Here is a 13,144-nt window from a genome sequence, read left to right on the forward strand (position 1 = left end):
AGTAACATGGGATTAAATGCAAGCTGGGGAGATAGTTTTGTGGGAAGCAGTGCCTGCTGTGAAATTACCAGCATGACAGCCCATAACTCATGATTGGAGGGATAATGACAGGACACATGGTGGGTCCCATGGCTCCAGCCACATATATAGCAGAGGATGTCATTGTCTGGCATCAATAGGAGGAGAATACCTTCATCCTGTGAAGGTTCATTTCCCCAGCGTGGGGGAATGCCAGGGTGTTGAGGTGGGAGTGGATGGGAGGAAGAGCATCCTCATAATATCAATGGGGGCTGCTGAGAATAAGTATACAAAAATAGACTCTATGATAGCTACATGTGACACTCTCCTTGATTGTATTTATCAATGTTATGTAGTATTGTTTCTCACAAAGAGAATAGATCATCAATGCTGACCATGGCCACACCAGGTCTGTTTGAGGGTCCATGCCCTCTCCAGGCTCTGTGGATGGAGCCAAGAGAACCCTACAGGGCTTAGTGAAGCACTGACTCTAATTCACATGGCCCTGACATGAAGAGGGAGCATATCGATTCTTCTTGTTTTCGCTATGACAAAATACAAAGCAAAAACTTAACGAAGACAGGAGTGCTTGTTGAGAGGAGTCTGATATGGATGTCTCCTGAGAGGCTTCGCCAGAGCCTTACTGATACAGATGAGGATGCTTACAGCTAATCATTAGACTGAGGAACAGGACCCCAATGGAGGAGGAGTTAAAGAATGGACTGGAGGAGCTGAAGGGGGTTGCAACCCCATAGGAAGAGCAACAATATCAACCAACCAGACCCCCACCTCCCAGAGCACCCAGTGACTAATCCACCAACCGAAGGGTACACATGGAGGGTCCTATGGCTCCAGCCACATATATAGCAGAGGATGGCATTGTCTGTCATCAATAGGAGGAGAAGCCCTTGTTCCTCTGAAGGCTCATTTCCCAAATGTGGTGGAATGCCAGCGTGTTGAGATGGGAGTGGGTGGGAAGAAAAGCATCATCACTGAAGCAGGGGGAGAGAGAAGGGGAGAGAGGGGATCCAGGAAAGGGGATAACATTTGAAATTTAAATACATAAAATTCCAATAAAAAAGAGACAGGAAGTGTTTATTTTGACCCATTGTTTTAGTTGGTACTATCCATCATGATGGGGAAAGCAGAGCAACTCGAGTGTGATGGTCACATTGCAGACCTGGAGTGTGTTCAGCTTTCTTTCTTTCTCTCTTTCTTTCTTTCTTTCTCTCTTTCTTTCTTTCTTTCTTTCCTTGTTTTAAATTCCATATACAGGTGTTTCCCTTGCTTTTATGTATCTGTATAAAAGATCCATATACAGAAGCCACAAGAAACTTAGGGAAGAAAAGCAGGTATAGCTGTCCAATAAATGTTGATTGCCAAAGGAGGGGATGGTCTTTATGTCCTCTCCCATCTGTAATGAAGTGTTGAGTGGCCTATTCTTGTGCCCATGACCATAGCCACAATAAGTTTAAGAGTTCAATGACTAGGTACAATCTAAAAAAATCCTTTTGCTGTCCACTTCATCATCTTCTGGTTCATATATTCCTTTCACCCACTCTCTCATGATGTTCTCTGAGCTGTTGAGGAGAAGATTTAGCTGACCTATTTCCACATGATTAGTTCAATACCACTGATTCCCAACACTTTGTCCAGTTGTACGACTCTGCCCATGGTAGTCAGAGGCTTCTTCTCTGATGAGAGCTGAGTGCAACGCTGATCTGTAGATACAAATATGGATATTTGGTAGGAAGTTCGACAATGTATTTAGCATTAGGTTCTTTCATAGGGCCTATATCACCCTAAATATAGGTTCTTGACGACTTTACAGAACCTCGTGTTGAATATGCCTTGTATCAAATTGGAAAGCCACTGGTTACTCCCATGACTGTGATGCCACTAACACATTATGGGCACATCTTGCCTGACATTTTACCTTGAATGGTTCACCCCCGATTAAGGTCGTAGATGATTTTCTCCCCTAGAAGCATACATAGCACTTTCTTGAACCATGAAGGCTATCCATTATAGAGGATGATTCCACCTCAACTTCACATTTACCCTTCTGTGACCTGTGAACAAAAGGATTCAGTACCTTCAGAAATAGTGTCTTACTATCAAGTTCTGGAGGCCAACAAAGAACAATGGCAACAGCCTGTAAAGTTGTTAGGGCTTTTGTGATCTCGCTGGTCAGCAACTTTCAGGAAGACATCCCACATCTGGCACTGTGATTTTTGCTTAATTTTGGTTTTCTGTTGCTCTGATGATACACTCACCAGAGCCAACTTGGGAAGAGAAATCTTTATTTCATTTTAACTGTTCCAGCCCATCATCAAGGAAAACAAAGACAGGATTGTGAAACAGGAGCTACAGCTACAGAGACTGCTCAGTGGCTTTCTTCTAAGCTCACATTCAACTACTTTTACAGAGTCCAGACCCACCTGCATAGGGCAGTGCTGCCAACAGTAGACCAGGCACTCCAACATCAGTTAACAGTCAAGGAAATTCCACCTAGACGTAGTCATGGCCAATCTGACGGATGAATCTCCTCAACCGAGGTTCATTCTTCCTAGAATAGCCATCAATGACTAGACTAGAAATCAATGAAAATAAAAAAAGAAAAGAAATAAATATCTTCAGGGGGAGCTTGGCTTTTTCATGGAGGGTGCCTCCATTTGAACTCAACGGTTTATTTTGTAAATATATTCTGTAACACAACGTTTTATAACCCCTCTCACCAAACCCGGTTCTAACCTAATCACCTAAGGGGAGATGGAGTGGAAAGTAAGTTTTAAAAAAATAATTGGAGCAGAAAGAAATGCTTCTTGGAAATAATGCAAAAAAGGAAGCATTTCTGTATTCTAGATGCTTTCCTCGCATCATCTGTGCAAAGATAATGAAAACCGTTACGTTCCAGTTACCATAATTTCCAATGTTACAAATCATATAAATACTGCTTACCATTCATAAAACACATTGGCACTAATCATTTTTTTTTGGTTCTTTTTTTCGGAGCTGGGGACCGAACCCAGGGCCTTGCGCTTCCTAGGCAAACGCTCTACCACTGAGCTAAATCCCCAACCCCGGCACTAATCGTTTTGATGTGTTTTTTTAACTCATTCCTAATGTAGATCTGATGAAGTGGAATTGTTCGCCTGCTCATTTATATATGAGGGAAGTGAGGTTTAAACTTCGAGCTAATTTCCCATTACTCTAAAGTAATAAATGGCAGAGTAAGACATCCACACCTTCTCTGGCTTCATGGCATGGCCTTGTGAGCAATGCAAGTCAGGGTACCTTGGCAGGGAATTCCAAGGATCAGTACATGGCAGCTGAAAGTTGTCTTGGATGCAATACTGGGAGTAAGGCTCCAGTCAGCCAAGCCCCACCTCAGGATTCCTGAAACAGTACACCAGAATATGTTAGAGAGCAAGGAGACTAAACTAATCATCTGGTTGTCCTCAGCAGGTTGTATACATCCGTTACTGAGGGTTCATAATTATGTTCGTCTTTGTGGGGATGGAAAGGAACACTTATTTAGATCGCCACCTCCTACTATGTGAGACTACAGTGGAGACAATGCCTTAAGACCAAAGTTTTTTGTTTTGTTCGTGTGTGTTTGTGTGTGTGTGTGTGTGTGTGTGTGTGTGAGTCTGTGTGTGTGTGTGTGTACATGCATGCAAGTGCAGTGTATAAAGTATGGACTAATCCATTTCTCTTCTACCTTATTCATTGAAGCAGCATTTCTCAGTCAAAACCAGAGTTCACCAATATGACTACACTTGACAGCTATCTTGCCCTGGGTATCTGCCCTATCTCTTCCTCCCTGGACTGGGATTCTTTGTGAGCAACAAAGCCTACTCATCATTTACCTGAGACCTGTGAGCCATCTCCTCAACTGCTAAGGTTCAAGTCCCGGTGTTGGGCCCATCTCCTTTACTTTTGTTTTCTTATTTTTTTTTTGTCTTGGTCATAATATCAGAACCAGGTAAAGGTATGACTGGCTCACTCAAATAATCACTCAAATCCCACAAACAAATGTGTCCTAATAAGGAGGAGGACCCTGCTGACTCTTTGTTCTGTAAAGTCTTACCTTAACAGATGAGTTAAAGGATGGGATTATTCTAGTAGGTGATTGTGGATGCTGTTGTTGATGTTGAAGGAGGCTGGCAAATGAGGGGCCACAGCTGTGTCAATTATAATAACAGATACAAAGCTGAGTGTGGTAGTGCATACCTATATTCTCAATACTTGCAAAGATCACAAGTTCAAATCCAGCCTGGGCTACATAGTAAGTCCAATGGAAGCCTGGGCTACATCGTAAATCCCAGGCCAGCTTGGGCTACAGAATAAGTCCATGTGTAGCCTGGGCTACATAGTAAGTCCAAGGACAACCTGGGTTACATAGAAAGTCCAAGGTCTGCTTGGCCTACTTACATGACTCTTCTCCAAACAACAACAGTTTTTTTTTCTTTTTTCGTTTCTGTCTCTTCTATTTCCGGTACACCGATACCAATGCTGTAGTTTGGGGTTGTGGAGGAGAACTTTCCTCATGTCTTATGGTCCAGGATTTCCCAAGCAGCATGGCAAACCAAACAGTGCAGCAAACAAGTCCGTTTCGATTGTTGAAGAAAAATATGACACATGGGAAGTGCTGTCTGAAGAAATGGCTCTAAGATGAGACAACGCCTCGGGAGACTGGGCTTGAATCTTGTGCTAGTTTCCTCATGATAAAACAATGATGTTCTAAACCACATTCTGTTTTGGGAATACAATGCTGTGCTTCCATTTCAACACTGCATTATCTCCATATGGCAACCCTGGAAATCTTGTCTGATATTAAACAGATTATAGGAGAGACAAGTAGAGAATAAACACTGTCATTAAAAAGGGATTATACGATGAATATTTTTTTAATTTTTGTCTGTCGTACCAGGTTCAGTGTTCTGCATAAACTCTAAAACACGGCAATTACTTTTTGTTTTTAAAATTGCCAAAGAGAATGGACCTTATACTTTCTATCTAGGTCTAATTGAGACGATGAAATACCGTTCAATGCTTTAAAAAAGAAAACAAATTGTGTTTCATTGTCTTTTTTTGTTAATTTCTTATTTTTAGTGTTTTGGGGTTCATTTTAACAATTATTTTTTTCACTGAATTAATTATTTTCTTATTTTCTAGTGTAGATAAAAATTTAGGTTGCTGGTCTTTGTTTCTAATCTAAGAATTATTGTTTTAAATAAAGTTTCCTCTTAGCACCGTCATAGTTATGTCTTACATATTTTGATAGTATGTTTCCTATCTTCTTCTTTTTTTCTTACTGTTACATAATTTAATTATTTCTTGACATATGTATTACTTGTGAATGTGTAATTTAATGTTTCTAGACTGGGAGACTCCTGTTGTCTCTCATTGAAGACTTCTATTTTAGTTTTGTTGTATTAGCAGAACACATCCCTAGGGGCTGGAGATGCAGCTCAGTGGACAGAGTGCTCACTTGGCTCTCACACAGCTCTGGTCTCCACCTACAGTGGTGTGGTGGTACATGCCCATAGTCCCATTACCAGGAGGAGAATCAAGACTTCAAAATCATCCTTGGGTGCATAGTGTGTTTGAGGCCAGCCTGGGCTACATGAAACCTGTATAAACATATATGTCCCAAAACACATCTTTTCTTAGGCATTTTCCACACTTTGTTCTATGGTTTCTGAGTGTCTGAAAAGTCCAGGGGTACTTGAAGGAAAAGAACAACCGGGTGCTACTAGGGACTGTTAGTTCAGAGACATTGCCTGGTGAAGCCATCTCATCCTAGCTGGTTTCTGCCTGCCTCTGTTGCTGATGGGCTGATGTGTGTCCACAGCTTTACTCATAATTGCCCTGCTTCATTTTTAGCTGGACCCATTCTTGCTTCCTGGTAAGGCTTTGATGGAGTAGTGACACAAAGAATTGGGGTATCCTTCATGCCCACTGATTCTCTCAACAATAAGGTCTTTCTCTGTAGAAATAGTTTCTCTGTTGCATACATTATCAGAAATAAATAAAACACTCTTTTGTGTTTTATTTTGACACTGAGTTTCATTATGTAGGTAGGGCTGGCCTTAAACTCACTTTATTAACCTGGTAGGCATTGAACTCTCAGAAATCACCTTACTTCTGTGTACTGGGATTAAAGGGACATACCTGGCTCCTTCTCTTTTTAATTTGTTTTTTTAATTTTTTCTCTATGGTGTGTGTGTGTGTGTATGTGTGTGTGTGTGTATGTGTGTGTGTGTGTCTGTGTGTGTGTTTTGACCAAAGAGTCTATCAGATCCTCTGAACCCTGATCCTCTGTAAGAGCAACCAGTGTTCCTATGCAGTAGGCCATCTCACCAACCCCTTCTGCCTGTTTTGTAGGTTTCTCATTGACGACGCTTGAATCCTGGCTTTAAAATCCTTGTTGACAATTCTGACAATGGTTTTCTCTTGGTGTCACCACCAGGGAACTGGTTTTTCTCCTCTGCTTTTCATTTAGGGGGATTGTCATGGTGTGACGTGATTTCCATTTTGACACCACTTGTCTAGATGTCAGTAGTCCTGACACTGTGGGTACAGTGGCTGTGTATCCTTCATAAACTTTTGGTGGTGTATTGGTTTTTCTGGGTTTGCCTGATTGAATAAAAGGGATTATAACTCCAGTTCATACCAACAGACATATTTTAGAGGGGTCAGGAAGAGTGGTTTCCAACCTTCCTAACACAACCTTTTAATACAGCTCCACCAACTGTAACATTATTTCATTGCTACTTCATAACTTTAATTTTGCTATAGTTATGAGTTGTAATGTAAATGTCTGGAATACAGCATATATGATATGTGACTCCTGTGCAAGGGCAATTTGTGCTCCCAAAGCGGTCTCAATCCAAGGATTAAGGACCACTGATCTGGACTTAGTGGGATGCCCTTACCGACGTAGATGGGTTTCCCAGTGTTGGTGGGGAGGAGTCTCCATCTCTTGAAGGCAAAGGATCTTCCAAGATCAGGCTTTTTCCTGGGTCCCTCTATAATAGTGGACACACTCTTGATGGTTACTGATGTATCAAGTGACTCCAGGCAGTTTTCTTTCACATCCTCGAAGATGAGGATTCTAAAAAGGGTTCTGCTAGACAAAAGCAGTGGCTGAAGCTATCCCTCGTGATCTTTCCCTTTCCCTAATGGCTCCTTGTCCACAAAAGGCCAACAGTAGATGTCTGAGTCCATTCTAAGCTGCAACTTTCCAATCTACACTCTTCCTCTGTGCTGTTTCTTTAACAAAGAGCACACATGCTAAACCTGAACCCATCTTGTCTTCAGTCAGCACTAACAACCTAGTCCTCTCTGCCAGCTATGCTTTCCCATATGACCCAGCTGCTCACAATTCTGAGGCACGTTCATGCTTCTATGGACAAACAGAATGGCACCGATTGGCTAGTGTATAATGATACAGATTCTGTATTATTATGATTCAGAAACCTGTAAATACAAGATGAAGAGACCATCGGCAGAGGAAAGAGTTCTTGTGGGATGTTGTCACCACAGAAGGGATCCAGGGGGCTAGGAATAAAAGAGAGGGAGCCAAACTCCTTTTTCATAATTTAACCTTTTTCCACAATAGCATCATTAATGGATCTTTATTTGTAGGTTGCATCCCTCTTGACCTAATCAATTCTTCACAACTACATTCCCACTGGGGATTAATCTTCAGAAAATAACTGTTGGGCGATCACATTCAAACCAGAGATGATGGTGAATATTTGGAAATCTATAGTGGGGGTGGGTATTATTCTTCCCACGTGGTGTACCCTTAAGATCTCTAACTACCTCCTTCCCCACGGTAGCCTCACTGAATGACATGAATTCCGGGTTATTAATGAGGTACAGAAACCAAAGCTCATTGCCATATCCTGTCACAAGTATCAAGCTCGCAACAGCAAGAGCCCAGTGGGAAGGAAAATATGAATAAACTTTATGGTATCTCTAAAGTATAAACCCCCAATTTAATCAAAACATTGTTTTAGACTCAGCTCTCTTATATCGATATTCTTTAAATGTACAAGTCACTGGGCTTGCTTGTGACTCCTAGTACAGGTTTATACTGTACATTAGCCATCTTCTTTCTCACAACTCACCACCATTTCCACCTGCACACACACACACACACACACACACACACACACACACACACCCTGCTGCTCCCCTTCCTTTTCCTAAATGCCCAATTTCACATAATATCCCTTATTAAAATCTAAATTTTGCAATCATCTGTTTGAGTCTGGCTTGTTTCACTTAACATACTGTATTTTACAGTTCCATCCATTTTTCTGAGAACAAAACCCTTTGCTCTTACACATAGATGAAAATCACATCAATGTATATCAACTTTTTTAAGCCATTCATCCAGTGATCAACAGCTAAGGTTATTCCAATGGCTTGTCTATTGCACACAGTGTGGCAATCAGAATGGATGTGCAGGGGTCCTGGTTAGTTTTTATTGTCAGTTTGACTCAACCTGGGAAAAAGGAGCCTCAGCTGAAGAATTGCCTCCATCAGAACGTCCTTTGGCCACATTTGTAAGGAATTTTTTTGATGGTTGATGTAGAAGGGTCTAGCCCACTAGGCATAGTGTCATCCCCTATGAAGGTGGCCCTGGGTTGTATGAGAAGGAGAGAAAGCTGAGTAGGTCATGGATAGCAATCCAGTACTCAGCATTTCTAAGTTGTCTTTGCTTCCTTTCCTGCCTCTAGAGTCCTGCCTGAGTTCCTGCCCCTACTTCGCTCAGTAACAGACTGGTACTTAGAAGCCTAGAGTGTGAAAATTTTCCTCCTCAAGTTGATGGCTATGATGAGATTATTCTTCTTGTTGCCTACTTGTTCTTCACTTTTTTGAACGTTCTGTCTGTTTAATGTTCTTAAAATGATGATATCACATGTTTTCTCATGGGCTCTCTGTCTCTCACCGTGTCTCTCTCTGTCTCTGTCTCTGTCTCTCTCTGTATTTGTGTGTTTGAGTGTGTATATGTGTATGTTTGTGTGTGTGTTTGTGTGTGCATGTGTGTGTTTGTGTGTGTATGTATGTGTGTGTGTTTGTGTTTCTATGAGTGTTTCTGTGTGTATGTGCGTATGTTTGTGTATGTGTGTGTGTATGTGTGTGTGTGTGTGTGTGTGTGTGTGTGTGTGTGCTTTCCAGGGTTAAAAAAATCCCCAATGCTTTAAATCTCTGCAGGTGCCTAGAGAAGGAAGATTAAGGGGAGAGAGGGGGGAAATTCATGTCATTTGAGTTAACCCCAGATTGAGGTCAGCCACATAGTCGACCAACAGTCACATAATGGCAGAGTAGTCATAAGAGCAGAGAGAGAGTAAAACTCAAAGTGTGAAAGAAAATGTGCTTAAAACTATGATAGAAGGAGAAAAAGAAGACGGTGCACTTAGAAAATTGGACAGATTTTAAAAAGCTGCCATAAGTTGTTAAGCTCTAAGTACATTTAAAAAAATTATAATGTTAAAGTGGAAGGGAATTATTGGGAAGAGGGAAGGGATGGTCAGAGTGTAGTGGGGACAGGGGAGGGTTCTGAAAAGAATCCTTTTGAAGATCTGAAGAACTATGTGACACAAACAATTAAAGTGGCCTGTAATTTACAGGTAAATTCCATACTTACCTGGATCCAGTATTCTGTCTACCCATATTTCAAAAACAAAATTACCTCATCTATTTCATCCTGTTTTACTGCATTTGATCTAATAAATTCCTTGTAATTAGAAGTGCTGATAAATTTTAAAGACATTTAAAATATGACTGGTTGATATTGGGTTTGTGATAAGTTTATTCCGACTTTGGAAGCAGGTCCAGGAGCTAATTTTTCCATGCTCTTTGCAAATAATCCATAATTCATGATTGCCATTGTCTTCAATACAAGGTATTTAATCTTGTCCAATTCCAGCTTTGTTTCAATAAAAATGGCCCTCCTCTAATTGTGGGTTTTGATAGAGCTAATTTTGTTGTTCTATCCTGTGTGCTGCCTCGGAAAGAGAGCCTAGCAATATTTCTGATACGGAGAATAACTTAAAGTTAACCAAAGAAAACATAGGAGCTGGGAAAATAACCACCAAGGATGTTGGTGACTCAGAAACCAAAGAGTTTTTCAGAAAAATAAAAAGCATGAAAAGAGCTACTTGGGCAGACTGTGACTCGAGTCATCAGAATATTTGGGTGGGGACTTTATTTTGGTTCACCAGGAGGCTACATGAGAAGCTAAAACCTAGATGCTGGAAGTTTCTAAGCGTAACTAGGGAAGGAACTGGCCTGAGAGGGGTTCTATGACGTAAGCAGAGCCTGGATGAAGTCACAGAGCACAAGGGCGGAGGTTGCGCATCTCTTCCACTTGGAGGCGCTAGACTACTTTGAAGGTGGGTTCACTATCTTCGGTGCGGGGTGTGAAAGCTAGTTCAGCTCCTGAACCCCACAACTGTTCAACAACCGATTGGTGCCTGACCGGTTTCAGAAGACAGAATCTGGACGACTAGGACATTTTCTTTTGGTAAATACGTTTATGAAGATAACTGGGACCCTTGTAGCACAGAAAGCTAAAAGTTTTCCCTCGTACAGCAATTAACCTTACGTTCCAATGTCTTCCACGTTTGAGAGCTAGGCAGATGGTCTAGGCTAGTCAGTCTCCGGAGTTTATTATTCTTTGCTAACAATATCTAATTCAAAATTCTACTAAAATGCCAAAGCTCCTCTCTGTGCCTGTGTATTTTTGGAGAAAATATTTTTTTTTTTTTTTTTTTTATGGAGCTGAGGAACCCAGGGCCCTGTGCTTGCTACGCAACTGCTCTACCACTGAGTTAAATCCCAACCCCAGTAGATATTATTTCTAAAAGGCTATTGTTGCCTACACAAAAGACTCTTGTTGCGGTCGTAAATGCAACAGCTTCGGGGAATAAACCTGGGTCTGGGTCAGGATGCCCAGTAGAGTAAGCCAGTGGACTGCTGTGCTTTGTCTCTGGGCAGATACTTGTGGATGTTGCCAAATAGCTCATAGTTAGAGGGTGGAGAAGGGGTGTGGCCACCCTTCTGGCTCCTTTGCTATCCTTTCTCTGTTCTGCTTGCTTAAAGTGGGGACAGGGATACTTAATCCCACACTGACCTAGCCATTCAAGATGTTCCTCAGCATAGGCAAAGTGCCTCGGGCTGAAGAAATGTGTCTAAATATGTTATTCTGAGCTGTAGAGAACCATTTTTTCATTTTCCTTTGAACTTTAGATTTTGATTTATGAGATTGGGTTTTTCTGTGGGTAGTTTTGTCTATGCTGGAACTAATTCTGTAGACCAGCCTGCCCTTGATCTCACAGAGGTCTGCTTCCCTCTGCTTCTCGAGTGCTGGAATTAAAGGTGTGCTCCACCATTGCCCAGCACTTCTTTGAACTTCTGATTATGACAGCATTAGATTCAGAGGCTCAAACCTGTTTACCATCGCCTTCCTCACCTGCTCCAAAGTTCTCATAGACAAGAACCTTGGTCCAGCACCCTCCCCAACCCCACCCCCATTGTTATTGCAGGTACTCATATGACAGAGGTACCAGCTTTGTCTCTGGTTTAAGCAGGTGAGCTCTTCAAACCCAGGCCATGGGAAAGTGAGAACGCAGAACAATAGCCACAAGACAGTGGACCAGGAGTACCGTGGCCTACCACACTAGGTCTACAGCCAAGAAGAAGAGGGTGTCTGTGAGGAGGATGAGCACACCATCCTTCCAGAAGCGGAAGAGGAAGTGGCCTTCTCCCCAGTCCCTGGGGAACATTGTGGGGTGCAGAATTTCACACGGATGGAAGGAAGGTGATGAGCCCGTCACCCAATGGAAGGCCATAGTTCTAGATCAACTGCCAACAAATCCCTCTCTCTATCTGGTCAAGTATGATGGAGTTGATTGTGTCTATGGACTGGCACTTCACAGTGATGAGAGGATTTTAAAGCTTAAGGTCTTGACTCACAAAGTTGTGTTTCCTCAAGTGAAAGACGCCCATCTCGCAAGTGCCATGGTTGGCCGTGCTGTGGAGCATAAATTTGAGGGCAAACATGGCTCTAAGGACAACTGGAGGGGGGTGGTCCTAGCCCAGGTGCCAATCATGAAGGACTGGTTTTACATCACCTATGAGAAAGATCCAGTCCTATATATCTATCAACTCCTGGATGATTACACAGAAGGTAATCTCCGTATCATTCCAGAGATTTCGCCAGCAGAGGTGAAGTCAGAAGTTGGCAGCGACATCTTAACAGGTCAATGTGTGCAATTCACCAGAAGTGACGGGTCCAAAAAGATCGGCAAAGTCATTTACCAAGTTCTAGCCAAGCCTTCCGTGTACTTCATCAAGTTTGATGGCGACGTCCACATCTATGTCTATAATCTGATGGAAAAGATCCGTTAAGGTGAAATTCACAAAGTGAGGGGACATATATGGGGAATTTATAGGATTGGGGTGAAAATGTTTGTTTTTCTGTGTTTCAGATACCCAATGGCCTTTGACAACCCCAGTATCTTTTCCATTGGAATTTGTTTTTGCTCTAAAAATTAAAATGTGTGATGTGACGTGTTGTGTATGCACACTTTTGTGGAGGAGACTGGCTGTGGTGGATGGAACATTGAGAGGAAGCCGGAAAGTTCAAGGCTGTGAAGAGTAAGTCTAATGTCACATACACTAAAACAAACAGGACTGAGCTGGTCTGGTCTTTAGGGAGAGGAAAAAACTGGAGATAAGGCTTAGAGGAGCAGGGATGGCACAAGGAAAAAAAAAAGATGGATGTTTAGGAAGCAGTGGAGAGGGGCCAGAAATAGATAGACTCTCTGAGGGGAAGTTTGAGGGAGAAACAGATAGTTGGGGAAAGAGTGGGAGGTAACAGAGAGGTGGTCTTGGAACTCAAGGGGAAACCCAATAAACTGATCCAAGCAGACTCAGAATCAGAGAAGATCAGGGATTGTTTGACTAACAAAACCTAATGAAACCTGTTTCTCATATGTAGATGTATTATTTTTATTTATCTGGGCAGGGCAAGGAATGAATACAGGAGACCACAGTGACAAGAATAGTCAGGTCCCCTGGAGCTGATATTAAAGGTGGT

The 13,144-nt window shown here is 42.1% G+C and overlaps 1 protein-coding gene across 1 annotated transcript; it reads left to right on the top strand.

Annotated features, from left to right (window-relative positions):
- Positions 1 to 10,404: 10,404 nt before the first annotated feature.
- LOC134484358 (Y-linked testis-specific protein 1-like) lies at positions 10,405 to 12,614 on the top strand. Its single transcript, NM_001447575.1, is given in 3 exon segments — positions 10,405 to 10,567; positions 11,589 to 12,454; positions 12,534 to 12,614. A coding segment is annotated over 1 exon segment (690 nt). The 5' UTR covers positions 10,405 to 10,567; positions 11,589 to 11,763; the 3' UTR covers position 12,454; positions 12,534 to 12,614.
- Positions 12,615 to 13,144: the final 530 nt, after the last annotated feature.

Source organism: Rattus norvegicus, chromosome Y (assembly GCF_021556685.1).
Source record: "Rattus norvegicus strain SHRSP/BbbUtx chromosome Y, alternate assembly SHRSP_T2T, whole genome shotgun sequence".
Classification (NCBI taxonomy): Eukaryota; Metazoa; Chordata; class Mammalia; order Rodentia; family Muridae; genus Rattus; species Rattus norvegicus.